This window comes from Kogia breviceps, chromosome 15 (genome assembly GCF_026419965.1).
Source record: "Kogia breviceps isolate mKogBre1 chromosome 15, mKogBre1 haplotype 1, whole genome shotgun sequence".
Classification (NCBI taxonomy): Eukaryota; Metazoa; Chordata; class Mammalia; order Artiodactyla; family Physeteridae; genus Kogia; species Kogia breviceps.
The window spans coordinates 88,997,487-89,024,908 of NC_081324.1; the positions used below are offsets into that span (position 1 = coordinate 88,997,487).

At 52.8% G+C, this 27,422-nt stretch overlaps 2 protein-coding genes across 19 annotated transcripts in view; both read left to right on the plus strand.

Moving 5' to 3' along the window:
• The first annotated feature begins 509 nt into the window (after positions 1-509).
• PUS1 (pseudouridine synthase 1) lies at positions 510-13,294 on the plus strand. 4 transcript variants are annotated; one of them, XM_059040026.2, is made up of 6 exons: positions 510-606; positions 1,380-1,611; positions 3,456-3,593; positions 7,566-7,668; positions 10,785-11,476; positions 12,988-13,294. In XM_059040026.2, the coding sequence occupies exons 2-6, from the start codon at positions 1,390-1,392 to the stop codon at positions 13,033-13,035; spliced, it is 1,203 nt and encodes a 400-aa protein (XP_058896009.1). In that variant the 5' UTR covers positions 510-606; positions 1,380-1,389; the 3' UTR covers positions 13,036-13,294. The 4 variants fall into 4 exon arrangements, with proteins under 4 accessions (XP_058896009.1, XP_066870818.1, XP_058896010.1 ...); XM_067014717.1 differs by having other exon boundaries at positions 523-594; XM_059040027.2 differs by having other exon boundaries at positions 575-1,075.
• Positions 13,295-20,332: 7,038 nt separating this feature from the next.
• The window catches only part of EP400 (E1A binding protein p400), a 110,519-nt gene continuing 103,429 nt past the window's right edge, over positions 20,333-27,422 (plus strand). For all 15 annotated transcript variants that reach the window (XM_059039995.2, XM_067016109.1, XM_059039996.2 and 12 more), the window contains exon 1: positions 20,333-20,449. The gene's annotated coding sequence lies outside the window, so the exon portion shown is untranslated. The remainder of the gene's footprint in view (positions 20,450-27,422) is intronic.

Below are 27,422 nucleotides of genomic sequence, written 5' to 3' on the forward strand. Positions count from 1 at the left end.
AAATGGGGACAAGAGAACCTTCCTCAAGGCTTCATGAGGATTGAATAAGCTAACAGGCATCAAGCCACTAGAGCAGCACCTGGCACTGGCACATGGCGTCTTCTCATGAGGTTTGTGGGAAGGCGCTGGTCTGCACACTGCTGAAAGACAGGCTGTCATTCCAGATGCCGGGGCTGGTGCTGTATGGCTTCCGGCCATGGGCTCAGCCTCTCTGTCCCTCGGGTTCCTCTTCAGTAACGTTCTTGCTCTTAATGGTGCTTGCTCCCTAAGGCGGGCGAAAGGACTGAATGAGCTAACACTTGTAACACGGAACGGAGCCTGGAAAGCGTAGTTGTTAGGACGATTTGTTCGCCCTAAGAGGGCGCATCCACATCGTCCTCAAACCACCCCGGAATTGGCAGCCGGGAACCGGGCTCCCGGCGCCAGGCCCCGCCCACCCCGCCCCGAAGCCCCGCTCAGTCCTGCCCCTGACACCAAGCTCCGCCCCAAGCCGCCTTGGCCCGCCTCGCCCAGAAGGACTTTTGTCCACGTCCGGCCGCCGTCCGGCCGCGCGCTCCGCTTCCGCCTTCGCCCACGTGGTCCGGCTCCGGCTCAGTACGCGGCTCCGTGAGTGGGGCCGGGTCGGGGCGCGCCCCACTAGTCCCGGCGGGGGTGGCCGAGGTCTCCCCGATTCCCGAGGGAGAGCCAGCCGGCTGGGCGGGGCGAGAGGACGAGGGGGGAGCTGGAGGGACTGGGGAGGTCAGAGGTCAGCCTGGGGGTCAGGGACGCCTTAGGTTATCCGCGGGCGGGGCTGGAGCGTGAGAGGGTCCCGGAAAGGTTAGAGTTCACAAGGGGTGGGGCTGGAGCGTGGCCGTGGTCGGAATTAAGGAGGGGCGGGCTGGTGTGTAGGGGCCCCGGGGAGGTTAGGGGTCTAGAGGGCCCGGGTGGGAGCGTACCGGGGGAGGTCAGGGGTCGGGCGCGTGCCCCCCCGCCCCTCCCGGGCCTGCATGGGGCTCCCCAGCCTGCGGGCGGCGGCCTGGGCCCTGAGGAGAGCCTGCGGACCGTGGACCCCTCGCCTGGGACCGCGCCTCCTCTGGTAATGACAGTGCACTTGTCCGTGACCCCAGGGTAGCACGCTGACCCCCACTGAGCCCGACTGCATGCCCGGCGAGCACCAGCCCTGATCGCATAAAGTGCTGTCACTGCTCCATTTCTTGGACAGTGAAACCGAGGCCAAGTTGGTGGTTGGGCAAGATCTGCAGTTAGCGCCCAGCTGGGATTCGGACTCGGTGGTCAGCCCAGGGTGTTTACTGGACCATGCTGCCACCGTCAGTCTTTCACTGGGCCGCTTCCTTCTGTGTTTTGCTCACATACACACCCCCCACACCGTGTCTTTTCAGTTTGCCCCCCATGGCAGGGAATGGGGACACCCCCATGCCCGTGGGGACCAAGCAGGAGCAGGACAGGAAGGCCCGGCGTGGCTGGCAGGGCACGGCCAGGATCTGGGAGGAAACAGAGCAGCAGGCGAAAAAGCTCAAGAGCAGCGAGGACGGGGAGCAGCCCAGGAAGCTGCCCAAGCGGAAGATCGTGCTGCTCATGGCCTATTCCGGGAAGGGCTACCACGGCATGCAGGTGAGGGCGCCCGCGGGGCTGGGCGGCTCTGACTTCTCTCAAGGCCCCTGTGCTTGGGGCAGGGACCTCAGAGTGACAGTTACCCAGTGAGCCATCTTGGGAAGTGGCAGAAAGAGGGGTCTCATTCTTCATCTCCTTTATCGTGTGGGGCCCATCAAGCAAGATTTAGATCCAAATTGAAGCGGCTTTGAGCCCTGTTTCATCCATGCATTGCTTGGGTGCTGGCGGCGGGGGGAGGCGTTCATGAGTCTTCCAAGGTGGTTAAAGGCCCAGGCCTGCCGATGAGCAGAGGCGGCCAGTGACTAGAGCTCTCAGTCCGTCGTGTCCTCACCTTTATGATCACAGTGCTGACTTTATAGGGCTGACCGATGCCGCACGCTAGAACTGGGACAGCGCCAGGGATGCTCAGAAGAGGCGGCTGTTACTCTTTGTTAGACACGTGAAGGTGCCAGTTGTGGGTACGCAGGCCCGTGAGAACTCCCTGCCCAGCCTAGCCCCGTGACCCTCTCCTGAAAGGCACAAGAGCCCCGGTACCCTAGCAGATGCACGTAGATTTTCTTCTTGTTCCTTGTGGTCAGCGTTGTGGCTCTTACACTTTGGTGCCTTGTTCTTTAAACTTCTTTAAGCTTGACGCGCAGGGAGGAAGTCACTGCAGTGTAGAGTATCTAACTGAAATGGAAGTTTAAGAAAACAGTGCCCAACCTTACCAGGTGCTGTGGTCACCTTTACTGTAAATAATAGTAGTAATGAGATACTTCGTATCCTGTTTTAGTATTTTTTATTAAGTAAAGGGTTGCACCCGTGAAACCAATGTGATGACCTTTGATGACCACGGGTAGATTGTGACAATGGTGGAAACAGTGCTTCGGTCTCACTTACTGGAACTAATAAACCACCTCTGCTGCTCTTTGCGGATGTTTAAATGCTTTTTTGTTTGAGGGTGACTGATTACGTGTGTTGTTGCCTTATGCGCTGTCTTGAGGATTTTGCCTGTGTCTCATCACCTTCTGTTTGCCTCAGTTTCCCCTTTAGGGGAATGGATGGGGGTAGCGAGTGATGGTAGCTCACAGGGTGACAGAAGGACACAGCGGGATGTGGGGAAGTGTCGTCATCCCCGTTTCTTAATATCCATTCCGATCGCTGGAGGAGCATTTATAGCTTCTTGCTGAGTAAAGGGATTGGACTTAAGCTGCAGTGGGGACCGTAACGTAGACTTTGGGAAGAACCTGCCCACTGTGGTGCGTCTTGGAGAAGTGCTTGTCGCCCTGTGTCCCTTGCTTTGCAAAGATTTTCTCTGACAACATCAGGGTGGTGATCTCACTGATGTCATGGGGTCCTGCAGGCCCTGGACTGTGATTACACTACATCTACACCCACTAGGTGCTGGCAGCACCCTGGGGTGGCTTCCTCCTCCAGCAGGGTGGGTCTGCCTCCCTGTAGTGATGTGGGAGGGCCCGCTCCCGGCTGTGGTGAGGGAGGGAGACCCCTGGGGGTGCTGAGGGAGGGGAGTCCCTCTTTGGCCAGGTGCAACAGAAAGATGGGTCTCCAGCAGGAGGGTGCTGGTCTCACATCTGACCAGGTAGGGGGAAATGATGTCTCAGGTGATGCCCACTGTCAGCTGCCCAGGGTGGGAAGTTTCTAGGACTGTGGGTACCCACAGGTGGCTTTCCTGCTTCCCATGGGTCGGGGGACGAGCTGCAGGGTCTCTCCATGCCCACAGGTGCAGTTCCCACCTGCCAGGTGTGGGCACAATGCACCTGCCCCTACCTGGATGAGCCATGGCCCAGGGCCCCTACTGTGGGTAGTGATTGAGTGAAAAACAAGTTTTCTTCTCTTTTCCTCAGAGGAATGTTGGGTCCTCGAAATTCAAGACCATCGAAGATGACCTGGTGTCCGCCCTGGTTCGGTCGGGTTGTATTCCTGAGAATCACGGGGAGGACATGCGGAAGATGTCCTTCCAGCGCTGCGCCCGGACGGACAAGGTAGGTGCTGTCCCCACATCCCCTGCAGGTGCGAGAGCAGCACCAAAGCTGCCGGTCTGTGGTTTGTGTTTGTCCTCGTCCTGCTTTCCATCTTAGCATCTTTGTCTCTCAAGATTCTCTTGGCTACAAAAGACATGCACAGCTCAGACTAGTGTAAGTGGAAAGAAAGTTGTTGCCTCCTGTGGCCAAGAAGCTGGGGCATTTCCGGCCCAGGTGTGGCTGGACCTAGGTGCTCAGGGCCACAGGGTCTGGTGTCCTCTCCGTCTGTGCTTTCTCCTCTGTCACTCCTGTGTGTGGCACGGTGGCCACAACACCTGCCTTAGATCCATCCATCTCAGGCTCGTGATACAAGTAGGACCGCGTGGTTGCAGAGGCCCACCATGCGTGTGATATTAAACTTCCTAGGAGCCACAGCCAAAAGGGAAAAGGAAACAGGTGACACTGGGTTTTGTTATCAATTTTATTTAACTTAGTGTGTCCAAGGTAGTCACCTTTCAACGTGTAATCAGCATAAAAACCGATGAACGGGAAATAGTTTCCATTGTGCGTGTGTGAGCGCCAAGTCTCTGGAACCCCGCGGGAGTTGCACACTCAGAAGTCTCGGGTGGCTGTGACCCAGCACTGTCCATTCATGCTCATGAGACTGAGACCTGCTGTCTGGTTGGCTCTCCCACCGTCCCAGGCCAGTCGCTTGCTGGTCCCACCCTGGCACATTCCCAGGTGTGGGGCTGGTGTGAGCATGAGCTCCCCACAAAGGAATGGAGGGTGTCGCCGAGGCAGGTGGGACAGCCAGCCACGGAGAACGTAAAGCTCTCCCCCAGGAGATAAAAAACCCAGAGTGCCCGCGCACCTTTGAGCCTGCTCTCTCAGACCCGGGCCCTGAAATCATCTCTCTGGCCACCTAAGGTCACTGGGAGTCTGTGGTACATGTAGCTTTTTGCAGGTCAGGGTCCTGGGAATCTGAATAACGTTGAGTTTCAAAGGTACAGCGTCCCCTGGGATCCATCAGCCCAGGCCAGAATCCCGGAACCAGAGCTACCTCACAGACAGCTAAGAACAAAAACAGGCACCTGGCAGTCTTGTGGGTGATCCAGTCACATGTTAGTTGGTCCAGGTAAAGAGTACTGGGCCTCTTCGTGGTGTTCGTTTTCTTTTTAACTTTCCCACTTACAGCTCTCTGGTTGTTTTCAAGGCAGAAGAAAAGTAAACATTTGCCTGAGCTAATGAAGACAGCATTTCCAAATATAGGGCTAGCATTTATTTCAGTTTTCACTGTTATTAGAGATGGTTTTATTAGAACGTGTCTTCCTTCTTACATTTTGGGAAATCTAGAAAGCCTTTGATACTAACATCCCCATGGATGAACAAATGACAATATTTTTTTAGTTTTTGTTTCATATTAAAAAAGTTTCAAGGAGCTGTAATTCACTCCCACACATTTTGCCCATTTAAAGGGTACTTTGGGCTTCCCTGGTGGCGCAGTGGTTGAGAATCCGCCTGCCGATGCAGGGGACACAGGTTCGTGCCCCGGTCCGGGAAGATCCCACGTGCCGCGGAGCAGCTGGGCCCGTGAGCCATGGCCGCTGAGCCTGCGCGTCCAGAGCCTGTGCTCCGCAACGGGAGAGGCCACAACAGTGAGAGGTCCGTGTACCACAAAAACCAAAAAAATAATAATAATAATAAAGGGTACATTCATTGATTCTAGTCTTTTCTCACAGTTGTGCAGCCATCACCACAGTCAAGCTTAGAACATTTTCATCATCCCTAAAACTTCCCTGTATCCTTTAGTCATCACCCACCTCTCCACCAGCATATCCAGAAAATTCTCATTTCAACGTGTAATCAGGGCTTCCCTGGTGGCACAGTGGTTAGGAATCCGCCTGCCAGTGTAGGGAACATGGGTTTGAGCCCTGGTCCGGGAGGATCCCGCATGACGTGGAGCAGCTAGGCCCGTGTGCCACAACTGCTGAACCCCGCGCGCCTAGAGAGCCCATGTTCCGCAACAGGAGAAGCCACCGCAATGAGAAGCCTGTGCACCGCAACAAAGAGTAGCCCCTGCTCGCTGCAACTAGAGAAAGCCCGCACGCAGCAATGAAGACCCAACACAGCCCCCCCCCCAAAAAAAATGTAATCAATATAAAAAGATTAGCCATGAGATGTATTTCCGTTCCTTTTTCGTGTACTGAGACTTTGAGACCTCCTTTCAGAACAGCCATTTTTTATGTCCTCAGTAGCCACTCGTGGCCAGATGCCTGTGTGTTGGAGGGTGTCTGCCTGGGGAACAGTGGATTCGGCCTGTGTTCCATCTCACCCGTTTATTTTTTGTCTTTCTTCTTTTTTACAAAAATCTCTCCAACTTTTTATTTGGAAAAACTTCAGACCTCCGGAAGTCTCAGGAACAATGCATGAACACCCTGAGTCTTCCCCTAGACTCAGCAGTGTTAAACTTTTGCCATATTTGTTCTCCTTTTTGTGCCTTTGAATGGAACCATTTGAGAGGAAGTTGCAGGCGCCATCACCCTTCCCCGCAAAATATGTCGCATGAGCAGTGGCCACTGCTCGGTGTGGCTGTCACCCTTGGGAAATTTAACACTGATACACCCTTTCTTATTGATCCTGTGTCTGTCTAACCTAGGGTTGATGGTTCCATTCAGTTGTCATGTCTTTTGAGTTTCCTTCATTTTTTTTAAAATTAAAAATATTTTTTTTCTATTTCTTTTGTTAATTTATTTTTTTGGTTGTGTCGGGTCTTCGTTGCTGCACGTGGGCTTTCTTTAGTGGCGGCGAGCGGGGGCTGCTCTTCGTTGCAGTGCGTGGGCTTCTCATTGCGGTGGCTTCTCTAGTTGCGGAGCACGGGCTCTAAGCACGCGCGGGCTTCAGTAGTTGTGGCTCACGGGCTCAGTAGTTGTGGCTCGCGGGCTCTAGAGAGCAGGCTCAGTAGTTGTGGCGCACGGGTTTAGTTGCTCCGCGGCACGTGGGGTCTTCCTGGACCAGGGCTCAAACCCATGGCCCCTGCTTGGCAGGCGGATTCTTAACCACTGCGCCACCAGGGAGTTTCCTTTAAACTCAAACTCAAACGCCACCTTGAGTTTCCTTTAAAATGGTCTTCTCGCCTCCTTTCTGTCCTTCCTGATGTGATGTTTTTGGATAGTTCAGGCCAGTTATTTTGACGAATGTCCTCAATCTGTATTTGTCTGATTGTTCTCATGACTAGATTCAGACTAAAGATATTTCTCGGCAGGAGTGTTACATGTGTTACACGGTACTCTATCTTCTTTGCTTACGTTAAAAAAAAATCGTTTTAGAAAGTATGATTCTAGTAAACAGAAAGGTGCGTACAGTGTCAGGATACAGTGAAATGGGTGATTCTGCGGTGAGCGCTTGGATAACCTCCACTCAGGTCAACATGTGGGGGTGTCGCCCGCATCCCAGGCCCTCCTCGTCCACCTTCCGAATCACACCGCCCCCCTCCCCCAGACCTTACTGCCGTACTGCCTTTTATAAAAACTTGCTTTTAGAAAAAGGCTATAACATACAAATGGTAAACTGCACTCTCCTTGAGTGCAGAGCTTGATCAGTTTTACCTGTGTCACTAGCACCCCATCCCCACAGGATAGCTGCTGTTGTGACTCAGATCGTGACCTCTTCCTTGCTCAGCTCCAGAGTTCTGTCATCTAAGTGGCATTTTCTTTTTTCCGAAGTCCTTGAGAGTCACATCCAAGGTGGGACTTTATCTCCTATCTGCAGGATTTCATGTATTTGTTCCCATGTTTTGTTGGGCTCTGAAGTTCACTTGTAATATTTGATAAGTTATGTGGCACTCACTCCCTTGGCATACAGAGCACTGTTCTTGTATCTGATTATTCCCTTCAGATGCACTTCTAAAAGCAGAATTCCTCCACGGAAAGATGCAGAGTGTCGTGCTCCAAGTGCAAGGCCCAGCTGGCCCTCCCATGTCTGCTTCCTTTGCAGGGTGTGTCTGCGGCCGGCCAGGTTGTGTCCCTGAAGGTGTGGCTGATTGACGGCCTTTTGGAAAAGATTAACAGCCACCTTCCGTCTCACATTCGGATACTGGGTAAGCCTTGCAGCGCTGCGCTGCGCGCTGGGTGGTGGCCGGTCTCACAGGGACACGAAATTTCTTCTTTCACCGAATTTCTCTGTTGCAGAGCTAAGGTAACAAGGGTGGTTGCTTAGCAGTTGGTAGGAGTGGTTGTGAGTCAGCTGTGAGAAAGGGTTCAGTATTCCCACCTCCTTCAGAAAGGGACACAGCCAGACAGACAGACTTGGAAAGGCCCACGGTGCAGCATCTTGGTGCTACATGTGCCTTGTTTTAACCAAATGCTTGAATATGAAAGTCCAGATTTGATAAAATTAAAACAGGGGCTGTGACTCCCTATTGGAACAGACCTGATAATGGGAGTTCCAGTCTGACCCTCTCTGCCTTTTAAGTGGCATATATGTGCCATTGATGATTAATGTGGTACTGGGGTGGCTGGGGGTAGCTCTTCTTGCCTTCTGTTTCTCGCTGTCCCATCTGTTGTTTGTTTCCCTCTTCTTTCTCTCCCTCCTTTTGGATTAATTGATGTTTCTTATCATTGCATTTCATTATCACCTTGGTGAGCTAATGCGATGACTCGCTATGGATTTTTTTAGTCATTGCTTTGCCGGCCCTTAGCAAGGGCTGGCAAAGTCTTTCTGTAGAGGGCCAGGTAGTAAAGTATCTGAGCCTTTGTGGCCACATAGATCACTGTCTCTGTTGCATATTCTCCTCCTTTGTTTCTTTTTATAACCACCCTTTCAGCCTTAGCTCAGAAGCTGTACAGGAACGGCAATGGTTTTGGCCACTGTTTGCCAGCCCTGGGGTCAAAGCATCCATGGGCCAGTTACCACAGCTGTCTTCACGTGAAGCCAGGCCACCTTGCACGCACCTAAGACCTGCAGCCACGCACTTGCACCTGTCCTGCTGTCATGACGTGTATTTTAGGTCTGCCTGTGTTATCGGCCGCACGCTACAGTGTCATTTTGTCTTTAACCAGAGAATTAAAAACACTTTTAAATGCTTTTTAAAGTTGAAGTATAACCAGTGTACGGTAAACTGCGTAGTTCATTATACACTTAAAAAGTTGCGATATGTGTGCATACCTGTGAAACCAGCCCACTTGAGAGAGTCACCCTCTCTGTCATCTGCAGAACATTGTAACCCTCCCCACGTGCTTCCCACCCCATTCCCCACCAGGCGACCACTGATCTCTCTCTTTCACTATAGATTGCTTCGTATTTCTAGAGTTTTATGTAAATAGGACCCTATGGAATGGCTTCTTTCACTGAGCCTGGTTAAAGATTCCTGCCCTGGGCTTCCCTGGTGGCGCAGTGGTTGAGAATCCGCCTGCCGATGCAGGGGACGCGGGTTCGTGCCCCGGTCCGGGAAGATCCCACGTGCCGCGGAGCGGCTGGGCCCGTGAGCCACGGCTGCTGAGCCTGCGCGTCCGGAGCCTGTGCTCTGCAACGGGAGAGGCCACAACAGTGAGAGGCCCGCATACAGCCAAAAAAACCCCACAAAAAACAACAACAACAAAAAAAGATTCCTGCCCGTTGTCGGGTGTATCCGGTTTGTTCCTTCCCATCGCTGCATGGTTTCCAGTTGTTTATCCAGTTACCTGGTGGGGAACACTGCGGGTGTTTCCAGTTTGGGGCTGTTAGAAAAAGAAACTGCCATGAACATTTGGTACAAGTATAAATAGGGTTCTCAACACAGAGTCACAACCCTTGTTTTTGGTTACTTTGCCCACTATTGAATTTATTTTTAAAATTTTTATTTATTTATTTATTTGCTGCACCGCACGGCACGTGGGATCTCGTTCCCCGACCAGGGATGGAACCCGCGCCCCCTGCGGTGGCAGCACGGAGTCCTAACCGCTGCACTGCCAGGAAAGGCTCTGCATTTATTATTGGCATAACACGGTTTTACTTTTATTATTCTGTGGTCTTTCTCTGCCTGGTGAGGATAATTCCCTCCTGAAGACCTTCTCTGGGAGCCAATCCTCTTAAAGTCCCGTGTGATGCCTCTCAGCATTCATTCCATGGCAATGTTCTCACGTATGCCACTTTTCCCCACTTTTGCTAAAATAATACCGAACCCGACACAATTCGCAGCCGTTATCACGGCTTACATAACATGGCGCACGGCAAGGCGGCGGTTCCCTCATTAACAGCCCAGCCCTGTGGGCGGCTGCCGGCCCCGTTCAGCCTTTTCTTGGCAGTTATGTTCCGCACGACAGAAATTAGGTGCACAAAGCATACCTGTGATGCTCTGTGTCGATGAAATTGGATTCTTAAGGCAAGACAAAACACAAAAATAAGATTACCCCAAATCACACACGACGGCAGAGACAGAAGACGGGAAAGGCGGCCCAGATGCAGCCTTGAACTGGCAGCCCCGGGGCGGTGTCCGAATCAGTCCTTGTAACACGAAGCCAGAGTTGGCCTTTAAGTCAGCCTCCTTGTGAGGCTGAGTCCTCGCGACCCGGTCTGGACTTCAGCGTGAGGACAGCCGCGCAGCACGGAGCGCCCAGGGCCACAAGGCGCTTCGTGCTCCCCCGTTCCCAGAAAGTGCCCCCCAAACGGTTGTGATTCTTTCAGAAATTTTCTATACGAATACAGACATAATCCGTGTGTGTGTGTTTCTCTCACAAAGAGAAATACACGCGTAATTCTTCGTTTTGCTTTTCTTTTTTCACTTAATGGTTAAGAAGTCTGTTGGGAGCCCTGGCCAGGCACAGTGAGCGCTCAGGGGACGGGCGCCTGCTCTGCGGGGCTGCTTTCGGTTCATTCTGCAAACGTCTACGAGCCGTTGATCGTGTTTCCCTGTTGCAGGACTTTTTCAGTTGTTTCCAGTTGCTTTTGCTGTTTGAACACACTGCTGTCCCTGGCCTCGCCTGCAGGATGGCTTCTGATCCAAGGCTTCTGGGTCGGGGTCACCGGCTGGTGCTTTAGTCCACGTGGGTCCCCCGGGAGCCGTGAGGCGAGAGCAGGATGTCCCGCACCTTGGCCGACCCCGGGGTTTGTTTGACAGGGTTTAGCGCACGGAGCCAGGGCCCCCTCGGGCTTGTCCGGGTTTGGCAGGTGAGGTGCCGGCGCGCAGACCTGCCCAGGGTGTCGTCAGTCTGTCCTCATCGCCTCCTCTGCCCTCAGGACTGAAGAGGGTCACGGGCGGCTTCAACTCCAAGAACAAGTGCGACGCCAGGACCTACTTCTACATGCTACCCACGTTCGCCTTCGCCCACAAGGACCACGACGCGCAGGACGAGACGTACCAGCTGCGTGCGGAGACGCTGGGGCGCGTGAACCGGCTCCTGGCCTGCTACAGGGGCACCCACAACTTCCACAACTTCACCTCACAGAAGGGGCCCCGCGAGCCCAGCGCCCGGCGCTACATCCTCGACATGTTCTGCGAGGAGCCCTTCGTGCGCGAAGGCATGGAGTTTGCGGTGATCAAGGTCAAGGGCCAGAGCTTCATGACGCACCAGATCAGGAAGATGGTGGGGCTGGTGGTGGCCATCGTCAAGGGCTACGCGCCCGAGAGCGTGCTGGAGCGCTGCTGGGGGGAGGCCAAGGTGGACGTGCCCAAGGCGCCGGGGCTCGGCCTGGTCCTGGAGCGGGTGCACTTCGAGAAGTACAACCAGCGCTTCGGCCACGACGGGCTGCACGAGCCGCTGGACTGGGCGCGGGAGGAGGCTGAGGTCACGGCCTTCAAGGAGCAGCACATCTACCCCACGATCATCAGCACCGAGCGCCACGAGAGGTCCATGGCCCAGTGGCTGAGCACCCTGCCCATGCATGACTTCAGCGCCACTGCCCACGCGGCCAGCAGCCCGGGAACTAAGGTGGGGCTGGGGCCACGGGGGCTGGGGGTCAGGGGAGCCATGGGGGCTGGCGCTGGCCCTTCCAGGAGCTCAGCCAAGCACTTGTCCACATCTGTCATTGTCCGTGGCTAAGCTTAAACCCACTCTGCCCCCTGTCACTGTACCCATTGTATAGATGAGCAAGCCGAGGCACCAAGAGGCCTGCCGCTGCCCCGGGGTCACAACAGTGGGAGGAGCAGGGCCAGGGCATAGGACCTGGTGGCCAGCTCCCCTGCTCTGCGCTTAGTGACGCTGGGTGAGGGACATGCCCGGTGGCCGTCTTCCTGTGTGTGGGGTGGAGGTGCCAGTCGGACGTCCTCCTCTGGCTGATGCTGCTGGTCAGTTGGCACATACCTGGCTCCAGAACGTGGGGTCGCTTGGCAGGCGCCAGGGACGCTGAGCGGCCAAGCGTCGTTCTCCTCGCCCTCTGGGCGGCGTTCCTGTCCAGGCCCGCGGTGCTCTCCTCCGTCTGGGAGGGGACGCAGGCTGGTGCAGGCTGTGCTTTCGGCCCCTCTCTCCCGGAGCCCTGCTGTCCGATACCGACCAGGGACCTGGCTCAAAGTGTGATACATCTGTGAGTTAACTGCCAACCTTATGTTAGAAGGAGAGCATCCACGATTGGAGGTGCTGGAGCTAAAAGTTAACATTTTACTTCTCAATTCTTTATCCTGGGGCAAGAGAGGTCCCCAAAGCCCATGTTCTCTCGTGGTGTCCCAGCAGGCTGGCTGTCAAAGGGTGAGATCCCCACCTGGAGCTCTGGGAGATTTCTTCCCAGTATCTAGAAAAACGCTGTCCTCCTCCCCAGCTGGGCTTGTAAACCCACGTGCATGCGGGTAAAGGGGAGTAAGCAAGGGGGGCCAGGGGGAAGAAAGGCAGGGGTTGCAGGTCGGCTGGTGAGTTCCAAGCAGCGTCGGGGAGGACACGGGACTTGGTGGAGAGTGAGAGACGGCAGGCCTCTCGTTCCACGGGAAGGGCCCCTGCAGCTCAGCGCCAGCTGGTGGAGGGTGCACCGGAGTCCTGTCGGAGCTTACCTTTTCTCAGGAGAGACTGGGATCCCAGGCTTGTCTGTGAAATAGTCACTCTAAATGGTGGTGGTGATTAATTTTCCCAGCACTGTGAGGCAAACGGAGCGCGTGTACAGGTGGGACCTGGGGGCCAGGCTTGCTCTCTGCTTGATTCCCACAGACGGAGAGAGGCCTCTGGCCATCTGCCGTCTTTATGTAGCGCTGAGGGGCTTGTACCTGACCAGCTTTGCAGTGGCTCAGTCTTACGTCCCCAAGGTCACCGAAGCCTCCGGGGACCTGAAGGAGCCCGACGAAGACCCCCTGTGGTCCCCAGCCCTTGGCTTTGCCCGTTCAAGACAGGTTCTTGAGTCAGTGAAGAGAAAGACGGGGTGAGGCTGAGCTCACCCTGCGCAGCCCCCGTGCAGGGGCGGGCCCTCGCCGGGCACAGCGCGCCCCAACAGGCGTTTCCTGTCTGCTCTCGCTCCGCAGGTCCCCCGCCCCCTGGAAGGCAGCGACGGGGACGGGGACAGTGACTGAGCTGGCCCACGACGTGCACGCTGGGACCCGCCGGCCCGCTGCCGGCGGCGTGCCTCGCCCGGACGGGACGGGACGGGACGGCCCGCGCGCGGCTTCTCCCGTCTGGCTCCTGAGGCCTGCGTCACCCTTGAGTTTCCGTCACAGGGAGAACCTGCTGCGAGTCTATTTTCAGCTCGCGCGTTGACTGCACACAACTCGGCACGTAGAGACATTATTTTTTTAAAGAAGCGATTTTCTTATTAAATGAGTACAAACCTTGCTTAGTCACTTCTTTTACCTTTTTCTCGGTCTTTCCACGGGTCTTTCACCGAGAGAGGTGCAAGGAGCGCCGCGCGCCGTGTCAGCAGCAGACCGAGCGGTGGGAACGAGTGACCTGGCCGGGGCGCGTGCCTGGGCGGAGGCTGGAGCGGGCGGGACAGCGGGCGGCTCCTGGCGGGACTGGCCGTCAGGCTGTCAGGGTGGGGCTCGGCGGCCCGGCGAGCGGGGCAGACCAGGACGGGGGCCGTCGGGCCAGGGGTAGCAGTCCCCAGCGCTGGAGGACACGGGCTCCGTCCGGGTGTCCACCTGGCCCCCTGCAGCACGCGGCTTGCATCCTGGTCCGTGCATCCCTGGCGCCGTCTGCGTTCCGGGCGGGCGGAAGGGGCACATCGTTGACTGTCCCGTGGCGAGCCCTCCTGGACGTCCCGCCAGCGACTTCATCCCCTCGCTGGCCAGAGGCGTGTCACGTGATCACGTCCAGCTGCAAGGGGGGCAGGGAAATGCTTTTATTAAGTGGCGCCCTGCAGAGAAGGCGAGCTCTGTTACCAAGGAAGAGGGGTGGGGGCGGGCAGGCAGTTGCAAGTCTGCTGCAGGAGACGTGTGGTGTGTGCCCACGTGGACGCACGTGCGGTGTGTGAGCAGTTTGTGCACGTGTACTTATGTGATGTGATCGTAGGTGATGTGTCTGCATGGGTACGTGTGCACGTGTGATGTATGTGCAAATGCCGTGTGGTGGGTTGCACACGTGTGTACAACGTGGCTGGGCAAATCTCCTCGAGGGAGCACTCCCTTTTGGAGAGCAGAGCGGGTGGGGCGAGTAGAGTCAGGAAGACTGGCAGAGACGCGGTGGAGAGACCAAGTGAGGTGAGCCTTTGGCTCCAAGAAACCGTAGCGAGTGGTTGCCGCTGCCCGGTGGCCTGGGGCTGGGCCCGGAGCGAGGGTTCGAGGCTGACTTGGGCTTTGGGTTTCAGGACTTGATGAGCTAGCTGGGCCATTAACAGGTGGCGTGACGAGGAACAGGATGGGCTTGAAGGAGAAATATTGGGGCTTGGCTTTAAGCATGTTAATTTTACCTGTGATAGGGCTTTTTAAGTCACTTCCCAGGGCAGAAGGTAACCTAAGAACTGCTGGGGTCGTGCGTGGGGTTCTCCCCATGAAAGGTTACATGGTCTTGGTTTCAGGGTCAAAGTGTAGACAATTCCCAAGTGTGACTCCAGGCAATTAGTGAGTGAGTCTTGTTTTGTTTTTTTAGCAAAGAACAAACTCCTTTCTTAAAAAAAAAATTATTTTGTTTGTGTTTTATTTTTTTGGCTGCATCGAGTCTTAGTTGCGGCACACGGGATCTTCGTTGAGGCATGTGGGATCTTTCCTCGCAGAACGCTGGCTTCTCTCTAGTTGCGGGGCGTGGGTTTTCTCTCTCTAGTTGAGGCGCGTGAGCTCAGTAGTTGTGGTGCGAGGGCTTAGTTGCCCCGCAGCCTGTGGGATCTTAGTTACCCTACCAGGGATCGAACCACGTCCCCTGCATTGGAAGGCAGATTCTTTACCACTGGACCGCCAGGGAAGTCCCTGGCATTTAATTCACTGTGGAGGATGCAGGGGTATGTGACATTTTAAAATAATATATGTACTTGGAGGGAATTCCCTGGTGGTCCAGTGGTTATGAGTCCACATTTCCACTGCAGGGGGCATGGGTTCGAACCCTGGTTGGGGAATTAAGATCCTGCATGCTGCATGGCATGGCCAAAAAAATAAATAAAATAAAATAAAATAAAATATGTACTTGGAAAAACAATCAGAGTACAAAAAAACAGAAGTTGCCCTCCCTCCCTAATTCCCAGTATCTCTCCATAGGCCCCTACCCTTATTATTTCTTGTGACTTCCAGAGATCTCTGTGCTCCTCTGAGCATGTCTGACCCTTGTCTTCACACAGACGGTGGTGGTCTTTGCCGTCACAGAAGTCTGTGTCGTTCTTGCTGGAGGCCCACAGTGTACGCAGTCCACACTACTCAGCCTGCTGGTGGACATGTGTCCAGCCTTTGATTTTGCACACAACGACCATCCCTATACATCCTTGTCTACGTGTGAGCATCCCTAGATGCAGACCCGGTGGTCTGGCGGGTTTCTAACGCCTACCTAATTCTGACAGCCCCTGTCCCCTGTGGAAGTGTTTCCTTGGACCCCTGCCAATATCATATGATAATGCCTGTTCCCCCACTCTCCACAACACCAGGGAGCAAACCTGATCTTGGGGCCGGCCTTCTTTTGGGTCTCGTGCCCCTTCCCTGAGTGGGAAAGCACACTCAGGAAAAAGTTAGAGTCAGGTGCCTGCATAGTCAGGGTCTCAGCTGTCAGCAACCGAGACTGAGTCTGGCTGATTTAAACAGGAAAAGCAGGTCTCCCCTGGTGGTGCAGTGGTTAAGAATCCGCCTGCCAATGCAGGGGACATGGGTTCGAGCCCTGGTCTGGGAAGACCCCACATGCTGCGGAGCAACTAATCCCGTGCGCCACAGCCACTGAGCCTGTGCTCTAGAGCCCGCGAGCCACAACTGCTGAAGCCTGTGCTCTAGAGCCCGTGCTGCGCAACAAGAGAAGCCACCACGCAGGAGGGCAAGCGGAGCCTGAGCTGGCGCCTCCGTTCCGCGCCCCCGTCCCCACCCCCACCCCCGGCTGGGGGAGGAGCTTGGCGGCGCACCATGCCAACCTTTCCCGGCTGCCCCGCAGATTCCCGCATCGGCCAGCGAGAGGCCAACGGAAGGTGTGCACAGGAATCAACCATCCAAGAAAACAGTAGGAAAATCATTTACGCGGTTTTTTAAAATTGAAGTATACTTGGTTTACAATATTCTATAAGTTGCAGGTATACAATATAGCGGTTCACCGGTTCTTTTTGTTTTTTGCTTTTTATTTATTTATTTTTTTGCGGTACGCGGGCCTCTCACTGCTGTGGCCTCTCCCGTTGCGGAGCACAGGCTCCGGACGCACAGGCTCAGCCTCCACGGCTCACGGGCCCAGCCGCTCCACGGCACGTGGGATCCTCCCGGACCGGGGCACGAACCCGCGTCCCCTGCATCGGCAGGCGGACTCTCAACCACTGCGCCAGCAGGGAAGCCCCAGTTCACAGCTTTTAAAGCTTACATTTAAGCAGTTTTGATCTGTGTGTATTGAAACTGCAGTTTGAGAGGGTCTATGAGGGAAAATATTAGTCTGCTTCTGGAAACGGAAACCACTCTGCAGATTTAGTTGGGCAGACATTTTCTACAGGAAATTTGGGGCTTGTGCATTGTTGGAGGGGCCTAATAACCTGGTTTGGACTGTGTCTCCTGGAATGACTTCCAAAACAAAACAGAACTGACCCCCCAAGGCACCTCCAGTTGCTGATGCTGCCTCTGGAGCCGAGAGGGATGGGAGGACCCAGGACCCCCAATAGCCCCACACTTGGAGATGTGTTATGGCAGGCCCAGAGCTGCGTCCAGGGTCAGGGATTCAGGTCAAGAAGCCACCCACCACTGGACCTCTCTTACAGGAGAGACTCAAATTTGTCAACTCATATTTGTCAGCCAGTGCAGCCAGGAGGAGCAGGAAGGAGGGCACCTCCCCACCACCCCCAGTCATGCACAGATGCAGCAAGCGGGAGGGGCCCAAGTCTTGGCTGGGGCTCTGACCTCCAAGGAATCTGGCAGGTGTAGTTTTTAACTTTCCAACTTTGCTAAGTAGGAGGGTGGAGTGAAGATTGAAAGGGCCTCCCTACCGGTACTTAGAAACATGAAATCACTCCCCTCTTTCATCCAACTAATTTTATCCCCTTTCATGTCTCTCTCCTGTCTCCCTTTTATAGTCAAGTTTTTCTTTCTCTCTAGAATTTTCTGTGTGCTTAGTATCAGAGAGGATACTTGGATCTGCATTTTGCTGAGGAGTTGATCACTTTAGCCTGCATTTCATTCTTAAGATGGATTTCTGATTGAGATATAACTCACGTACCCCAAAGCTCATCCTTTCACAGGGCACAATCCAGTGGTGTTTAGTACATTCACAAAGTTGTGCAACCATCAGCACTACCTAATTTCACCTTTTTCATCAACTTTGAAAGGAAACCCTGCATCCAGCTGCTGTCAATCCAATCCCCTCCCCCCAGCCCCTGGAAACCAGCAATCTACTTTCCATCTCTATGGATTTGCCTATTCTGTACATGTGATATAAATGGAATCATGTGATACGTGGCCTTCTGTGTCTGGCTTCTTTCACTTAGTGTTATGTTTTTTTCAAGGTTCATCTATGCTGCAGCCTGTGTCAATATTTCATCCTCCTTTTTTTGGCTGAATAATATTCCATTATATGGATATGCCACATTTTGTTTATTCATCAGTTGATGGATATTTGGGTTGTTTACATTTCTTGGGAATTATGAGTAATGCTGCTAAGCATATTTTCATACACACTTCCATGTGGCTGTGTGTTTTTAATTCTCTTGGGTATATACTTAGGAGTGGAATTCCTGGGTCATATGTTAACTCCTAACAACTCTTTTGTGCAACTGCCAAACCATTTTTTTCAAGGGGGTGCATCACTTTAAATTCCCACCAGCAGTGTATGAGGTTTCCGATTTCGCCAGAGCCTTGTGCACTTGTTGTTACGTTTTTTTTTTTGGTTGAAACAACGCAGATTTATTATCTTAGAGTCATGCAGGCCGTAAGTCCAAAATGGGTCTCATGCAGCTAAAATCATGGTGCTGGCAGGAGGCTCCAGGGGAGAATTCATCTCCTTGTCCTTTTCAGCTTCTACCCACATTCCTTGCATCACAGCACACAGCCAGCAGTCGTACCTGTCCAGCCTCTTGCTTTTCTCATCTCCTCTCCTACTTCTTCTGGAGTCAAATCTCCCTCAACTCCCACTTGCAATTACATTCGGGGCTCACACGGGCTCATTCAGAGCTATCCAGGATAAAGATGCAGTTACCTGACTTTTTTTTTTAAAGCAATGTCTTTTAAAAAATTAATTTATTTATTTTTGGCTGCCTCGGGTCTGCGTTGCTGCACGTGGGCTTTCTCTAGTTTTGGCGAGCTGGGGCTACTCTTCATTGCACTGTGCAGGCTTCTCATTTCAGTGGCTTCTCTTGTTGCAGAGCATGGGCTCTAGGAACGTGGGCTTCAGTAGTTGCAGCATGCGGACTCAGTAGTACTGGCTCACGGGCTCTAGAGAGCAGACTCAGTAGTTGTGGTGCACAGGCTCAATTGCTCTGCGGCATGTGGGATCTTCCAGGACCAGGGCTCGAACCCGTGTCCCCTGCATTGGCAGGTGGATTCTTAACCACTGTGCCACCAGGGAAGCCCTACCTGACTTTTTGATTCAAGCCATCCTAGTGGTTTTGGTTAATATTTCCCCGATCCCTAATGACGTAGAATATCTTTTCATGGGCCTATTTGTACATCCTCTTTTGAGGCATATACGCAAGTCTTTTGCCCATTAAAAAAATTTTTTTAACTATAGTTGATTTACAATGTTGTGTTAACTTCTTCTGTAGAGCAAAGTGACTCAGTTATACACGTATACATATATTCTTTTTTATATTCTTTTCCATGGTTTGTCACAGGATACTGAACATAGTTCCCTGTGCTGTACAGTAGGACCCTGTTGTTAATCCATCCCTTTTTTCCCATTTTAAAATTAGCTGCCTTTTAACTCTTCAGTTGCAAGTTCTTTATTCTGGATACAAGTCCCTTATCAGGTATATGATTTGCAGCTATTTTCTCTCATCCTCTGGGTTGTCTTTTCTTAATGGTGTCATCTGAAGCACAAGTTTTTAATTTTGATGATGTCCAACCTATATTTTATTTTGTTACTTCTGTTTTTGGTGTCATAAGAAACCACTGCCTAATCCAACATCCTGAAGATTTGCATCTATGTTTCCTTCTGAGAGTTCTGTAATTTTAGCACTTACATTTAGATCTTTGATCCATTTTGAGTTCACTTTTGCATATAGTGTGAGACTGTGGTCCAACTCCATTCTTTATGAAAGCAGCTCGTTTGCCCCTTTCTTGTTTGCCCATTTCTGTTCCCCTCTAACCTTAAAAGAACCTAATTATAGGAATGAGATCACTAGGCAATTTAACCTAATTCCTTACTAATGCTCTCCTGAATGCACACATGCCTTGCCTAACCTGTTGATTATTTCTCTAGATTATAAGAAGTCAGAATGAAGAATTAAGCAGTTAAAGAATGACCAGCTTTCTGCCCCCAGCAGCCCCCTTAGCAATCCTGCAGGAAGATCACTGAGGCAAGATAACATCTGAAGAGTCAGCCAGTGTGCACGCAATAGAGAAGGACGCTCCTGCTTCGATGGCTGCATGAGATTCCCCCCTCCCCTTTTCCCTTTAAAAACTGTCACGGCTGAGCAGAATCCTCGGAGTTGATCTCTGAACGCGAGTCCACCTCCTCCCCAGACTACCGGCTTTTCTCATTAAAGCACCTTTCCTTTCTCCTGACTCTTGCTTCCCGTTTATTGGCTTTGAGCAGCGAGCAGCCGAAGCTGAGCTGGGTAACAGTTACCAGGGGACACCCCGTCTCCCCGCACCGTTTGTCTGGTTCTGAGGGATGACTTCCTCGGCTCCCGCCCGCTTTGTGCGCCGCCTCCTCACTCCGCCCTCCCGCTGCCCCTTCCTCCTGCTCCGCCAGCCCGCCTGCCCGCCCCTCGCCCCTCGCCCCTCGCCCCTCGCCCCGCCCACAGCGCCGGCAGCCGCCCCCGCCCCCCCGGGATGGGCGGCCCCGCAGGCTTCTGAGACCTCCTCCGGAGGCCAGCAGCCGGCGCGCAATAGGCGCTGCGGCCGGAGGAGCGAGCGCACACCCGCGCCCTCGTCCTCGCAGCGCCCCCAGGGCAACCTACGCTCTCCACAAACCCAGCGTCCGTTCCGCCGCCGGCCGATGGGCCCGCGCCTTGCCGATCAAGCCCTTGCCTCCGTCTCCACGCCTCCCGCCCCGCTGACGTCACGCCGGGCGCCCACGCGCAGCTGCGAGCGCGCGGCGCGCGTCCCTTCCGGCTCGCCGTAGCAGGCGCGCCGCCGCTTCCTCCGGCAGAGCCCCGGATGTGTCGAGCGGAACGGCGCCGTCTGGGCCGGGTCCCCAGCCCCAGCCCGACGTGGAGGAGCGCGGCCCAGAACCCGGGTAGGTGTGGGCGCGGCGGGGACGACCGGCCGGGGGTCTTATGGCCTGCGCCCCGGCCTCGGTTCCCCCTGGAGCGGGGGAACCGGGGCGCCGGGGAAGGAGGCCCCGCGCGGTGCTGGCTGTGGGACGGGACGGGCTCGGCGCCGGGACCGGTTGGTCGTGAGGGGGGCTGGCGGCGGCCGGGGGCGCTGCGGGCCCGCTGCGGGCCGGCCCGTTCCTCCCGGTGAGTGGGCCGTGGGGCCGCGGGGCGCTTCGCATTGTTTTTCCTGCGCGGGATTCAAGTCAGGTCTGTTGCTTTCTTTTGGTCCGGGTTCGATGCCCGACCCTCTCCGCAGCATGGGGATGGCGCGGCGTTGCTTCTTCGCGCGAGGTGTCCCGCGCAGGTGTGGGGAAAGGTGCCGAGGGAGAGTGACTTGTCAGACGCGTCGGCCGGGGAGCCCTGCGGCGCCGCGGCGTGCGGCCGCCTCCAACACCCCTCCCTCGCCTCCTTGCAGCCCTCAGCTGGCTAAGGCTTGTCGTCCCCGGGGTCTTCGCGTTGCCCGCGCCCTCCGCCCGGAACACTTTCCCGCAGAGATTTGCCGCCCGCATCTCTTCTCAGATGCCACCTCCTCAGTCGGAGAAGAATAACCTATCGGCGGGCTAGTAGTGCTTATCCCGGACGTTATAGATGAGTTTTAGTCTCTTCGCTTATTTGTATTTTCTGGTGAAGAAAGATTTTTTTTTTTTACCTAATATGTGCAATAAATGGGTTTTGTAATTATTTTTTTAGCGGAACCAATGAAATATAAATATGCTCTCTGAATGGTTGGAAAAAAATGTAAAAATACATCTTAAAACTCTAAATCAGGGGTTTCCCTGGTGGCGCAGTGGTTGGGAGTCAGCCTGTCGATTCGGGGGACACGGGTTCGTGCCCCGGTCCGGGAGGATCCCACATGCCGCGGAGCGGCTGGGCCCGTGAGCCGTGGCCGCTGAGCCTGCGCGTCCGGAGCCTGTGCTCCGCCACGGGAGAGGTCACAACAGTGAGAGGCCCGCATACCGCAAAAAAACCCACAAAAACTCTAAATCATTCTACCACCCAAAGATAAGCACACTTAGCAGTTTCTTTGGGGCCCCTTGTTCTATTCATGTAATTTTTTTTTTAAATATCGGGTATTGTACAGTGTAATCCTATGTGCTTTTAAAAACATGTAGTTAGCATGATCAGGTGCCATGAAATCCTCTACAGCAGTTGCTGTTAGTGGGGTAGTATCGGTGAACCATTATCTACTTAATTTCTTGTGTTGGATCCACTCTTACTTGCCTGTCCCAGGCCGTGGCTTTAATATTCTTGTTTTGCCTTCAGTTTATCTTCCCTTCAGAGTATTCTCGTCAACGTACCACTCCTCCAGCTACCGTTACCCCTTCTAGGGCTTAGCTTCCTCTTATACCAGGATTAGGAAGAATCGCGAGCTCCTATCACTGCTTCCTCCTCTTCTCGTTTCTCTCGAACGTTGGTTCAAGCTAAGCTTTTGGTCCCACCTTGCCTCTGAAACAGCTCCTCTTGGGGTTAGGTGACACCATATTGCCAAGTCCCCCTGTTGGCAGCCTTTGCCTGGGACTCCCATGGCTTCCTTGAATCGCTGTCCCCGGGTGGTACTGGGACACAACTCTGTCGATTGTCCTTTTACCTTGATGGTTGCTCTCCTCAGCCTCCTTGCTGGTTCCTTCTCATCTCCCGAACTTACACAAATTAGAATGCCTTGAGCTGGTCCTCCCACCTCCTCTCTGGTCTGTACACTGGGTGATCTCGTCCTGTGTCACGACTAGGTCACTTGTCAACACGCCCTGAATGTGTTTCTCCTGGCAGGACCTTCCGAACAGCCACTTTTACATGTGTGAAACCTGCTTATACACTGCTGCATCTCAGTCAGAGGCAGCTCCATTCTTCCTGTTGCTGAGGACAGAGCTCCTTGTGTGGTCTCTGCGTTCCTTCCACGTTCCAAATTTGATCGGTTGGCACTTTAAAAATTGATCTCAAACCTGACTGCTTCTCACTGCCTTCTTGGCTACACCTGTCATGTAAGCCCCCCGGGTCGTCTCGCCTGGGTTATTCCAGAGACCTCCTCCCTGCTCTCTGTTCAGCTGAGCTGAGCTGCTCTGCAGTTGACTCTCAGCACAGATTCGGGTGATGCACTGCTTTGTTCAGAGCCCTCCATGGTTTCTCATCTCCCTCAGACAAAAAGCCAAAGTCCTTAAGGCAGTTTATGAGGCCCCTTGTGCCCAGGTCCTTGCTGCCCCTGTGACTTCATGTCCTGACCCCACTCCTTGTCACCTGGCTCCTGGCACACCCAGCTCAGGCCTGGGCACACCTCGGCTCTGCCTGAAACATCATGTCCCCACGTGCCACAGGTCTGCCTCTCACTGAGTTCTCTTTTCAGAAGTTCCCTCCTCAGATAGGCTGCCGGATAACCCAGCACCTTGCCCACTCACACACACGCTCCATCCCTAACCCAGAGCTTCGCCACCGCACTGACGGTCTGGCACTTACTGCTTTGTGCATTGCCTTACTGCCCCCCACGGGGCAGGAACTGTGCATTGTTCAGTCTCGTACACACAGTGCTTCAAATTGCGTCTGATGGCCTGCGTGCTTAATAAACATTTGTTGAGTAAATGAGTTAATGAACACATTCTTTTCTAAAGCAGGTGGATTTGGTAGGGACCTAGGCACACAGGGGTCATTAAAAATTATAGGGGTTGCTGAGGAATAGACTTCGCATGCTCTGACTTAGAGGAGGGAAATTAGCTTTTCTACTAGAGACTTAATGCACGAGGTGAGGTTTGGATTTCGTAGGTAGAAATGAAGAGAATTGAATTTGACCCCCTGCATTTGGAGATGGGAGTTCCGGACGCCACTGAAGGAAGCGCTTCATTCAGCTGCTGGATCTTGCATTCAGGGGGCCCTGGGTGAAGTTGGCCGTCCTACACAGGCAGCATGGTGTCCTGCACGTGGACCATTCACAGGGGCCGTCAGTCTTATGTCTTGAATTCTCTCGTTGGCATTCTGTCTGCACTGCGGCCCACAGCCCCAGGGCCCACATTCGCGTGTGGCGGCAGCTGACTGGCCGCGACCACCTCTGGCTCGGGGCCTGCTTCTGCTCCCCGGCCCCGTAGGGCTGAGTGCCGCTGCCCTTGGGGTCAGGGCCCTGGCCCTCAGCCTCTTCTTCTGGGTAGAGCATCCTTTGGGCCTGTTATCTCAGCCCCGCCCCTTCTGTGGTTTTTTGATTTATTCTAACCTACAGAAATTTTTATCCTGTTTAGGCCACTATTATATCGTAGAAATAAGGTAAAAAAATCATTTATGTTCTGAGTGGAAGGGAAGGTCTTTGCGTATCCTCACTTCGCTGTTTCACTTAGCTTTTTTTTTTTTTTAATGTATGTTTAATAGTTTTCACTTTTGGGAGTAGAATTCAGAGAATTTTGACAGATGTGTAGTTTCCATGACGGTCGGGGTGCAGGGCAATCGCTTCCCCACAGCAGTTCCCTTGCGCCGCCACTCTGTAGTCGGCTCTTTCCCCAGCCCTTGGCAGCCTCTGACCCTGGAGTGTGTGTTTTCTGTTTTTTTCAGGGTGTCAGCTAAAGGAACTCACACAGCGTGGAGCCTTTTGAGTCGGGCTTCTTCCACTGTGCGCAGTGCATTTGAGGTTCATCCAGGTTGCTGCATGTGCCAAGAATGTTTCTTTTTGTGGGGTAGTAGTCCACGGTGTGGATGGACCACGGTTTATCCACTCATTCGCTGAAGGACATTTGGATTCTTGCCAGCCTTTTGATACAAGTAATGAATGAACAATTCACATTGCATTATAGTCAGACAGTACAGAAATACCCCAAGCATGATGAGGTTCCTCTTTGCTCTTTCTCCTCATTCTTGACTTCCCTAAACTGACTGATTTGGTATCCATTTCTTTATTTATTTTTAAATTAAAAAAAAATTTTTTTTTTTTTTTTTTGCCATGCCACGTGGCTTATGGGATGTTAAGTTTCCTGACCAGGGATTGAACCCAGACCCTCAGCAGTGAAAACACCGAATCCTAACCTCTGGACCACCGGGGAATTCCCCGGTATCCATTTCTTTTCAGAGTGTATTCTTGTAAACAGCGTATAGTTGACTCTTATTTTCTCAATCGAGATTGTGACTGTAAGATTTTTATTTGATATTTGGTCTATTTAATTTTTTAATATAAATTTATTTTACTTATTTTTGGCTGTGTTGGGTCTTCATTGCTGCACGCAAGCTTTCTCTAGTTGGGGCGAGCGGGGGCTACTCTTCATTGTGGTGCGTGGGCTTCTCATTGTGGTGGCTTCTCTTGTTGCAGAGCACGGGCTCTAGGCACGCAGGCTTCAGTAGTTGTGGCTCGCGGGCTCAGTAGTTGTGGCTCACGGGCTCTAGAGTGCAGGCTTAGTAGTTGTGGCACACGGGCTTAGTTGCTACACGGCATGTGGGATCTTCGTTTCCAGACCACGGCTCGAACCCGTGTCCCCTGCATTGGCAGGAGGATTCTTAACCACTGTGCCACCAGGGAAGCCTCTATTTAATTTTTAAATAAACACTTTGGAATAACTTTAGATGTACAGAAAATTTGCAAAAGTAGGTTTCTTTCTATATATTAGAAGCTACATTCTCTGTGAGGGTGATATCTCCCACAGGGGGATCAGAATTGGTTCTTGAGAGGAAAGTGAGAAAAAATTAGGTATGACAGTGGTTTGTGGCATCCCAAAGAGCCATGGTACTTCACAGATATACAGCATAGCTATGGTTTACAACTTCATGGGGGATGATCGGGAGAGAAATGCCTAAATAGGCCTCTTACGGGGGACAGTGGGGAAAACAGGGTTGAGAAATGGCAGCAGAATAATGAATTGGGCGTTGGTAGCTTTGTTTGCTGGTGTTTAAGGAGCACTTCCTCAGTGTGTCTTGAGTGTTCCTCTCAAGCTGAGATAGATCCCACCTGGCGTCGTACAGGGGGCGCTGGCCCATCGGGTTAAGGACCCACCACCAACACCATGATTTTAATCAGAAGGGACGTTGGGGACGTGAAGTCTGGGCTTCCGTTTCCACTGCCGCCCCAGAGAGGTCAGGCCTCTGGAGTAGCACATGCTGTAATGCACCCTAGACAGTTTTAAAACTCACTTTAGTCCATTTGCTATCTCGGAACTTACGTATTTTAGGAACTACTGTGGAACCTTCGTAACCTGCTCTGAGGTGGGAGAAGAATGAGTATTTTGTTAGCCAGTAGGACTTGTGTGAAGTGACATCTGGTGTTACCATCTTAATAGATGCTAACGTTTTACTATGAAACATTTCAGATACACAGAGATTGAAAGAATTTTATAGTAAACACCTAGATACCCGCCCCCTAGTTTTCTATTATTAACACTTTACTGACCTGCTTTATCACATATCCATCTATCCATCCATCTTTTAAAAACTGGGGGGAGCAATTCAAGAAGAGTGAAAGCATTGTTTTTAATGTGTTTAATTTAAGCCTTTTTTTTTTTTTACTCCCTCTTGCAGAGGTAGTTGGTCCATTTTGGGGGTCTCTTATCAAGTTACGTAGGGCTGCACAGTCAACTTATAAAAAGCCCTTGAATACAGGTTACCAGGGAGTAGAGGACAGAGAGCATTCTCCACAGAGGGAAGTTCTGGAGGATGGCAATGCTTTTTTCAGGAAAAGAGGGAGGTTTCATGTGGCTAGATGTGGGGTGTCTGGGGGTGAAGTTCCTCGTGGTGTAGCTGCCACCATTCTGCTGATGGGGGTCAGTCTCCATCCCCAGCCGGGCTCCCCCTGAATCTCTTTCTCACAAGACTGAGATGTGGTGGTGGTGCCTGGAGCTCACGGACCTCAGACATCCCCTGCCGGCCGACGCTGCCTGGCTGCCTGCGTTTCAGCCCCGCAGAGGCCTGCGCTGTGTAGTGACGCGGCCCCCACGGTGCCCTGAGTGGCGTCCTTCACACTGGCCTTTCTTAACCCGCCTGTGCCTGTTACTAGGCCTCCAGTCTTAACTCTGCTCGGTTTGAAGAGTGTGAGTCTGTGTGCAGCAGCATCTCTGTTTGAGGAGAGCCCCAGGTTGAAAGGAGAAGCTTTACTTAGTCTTGGATTTGTTTGTAGTCCCATCGCTGACTTGACTTTGAAATACAAATGGTGTTAAACGATGGCATGAGTTTATTTTTTTCAAAGATGGAGATGAAACAGCTGAGAACCACTGTCCTAAAATCTCCTAACCTTTCTCTCTGTCTTCCTTCACCACCCCGGGCGAGGCTGCGTACATGGCTGCTTGTTCTGCAGAGCTCTCTGCCCCTGGTTTTCCTCCATTCTGCCAGGATGTCATTGTTTTTAGGCCATTTCAGGAGACAGGAAATGTGTGTTAAGGAAAAACCACGAGTTGCTACTGACTCCCTGTGTTCTTATCCAGCATCATGGAGTTGATCCGTGCCTTCCTTCCCCGTTCCGTTGGTGATTATAGTGTCCTTTCCAGAGTTCGATCTGCTTCTGTTTGCGTTCAGTTTTAGGGAGTTCTTCATCCCTATTGATTTAATTTTGGTTCTTGAACATGTAACACTTCAACATGATGCTAAAAGTCAAAATAATATGAGGTGGTGTACTCAGCAGCGCCCCTTCCTTCGCTGTCCTGCCAGTCTGCTTGCACCCACCCCCTTCATTTCTGGCTCATTCTTCCTGAGTTCCTTTTTTTGCAAAAGTAAGCAGGTATTTATGGGGTGTTATTGCTTCCAGACTCTTTAGGCTTCCAGACTCTTTAGTGGACGTAACTAGGAAATATAGTTTTAAGAAAAAAATATATATACAGACATGGATGTATCTGCTTATTTTTATTGGAATATAATTAACATACAACATTATATTAGCTTTAGGCGTCCATCATAATGATTTGACATTTATGTACATTGCGAAATGGTCACCACAATAAGTCTAGTTAC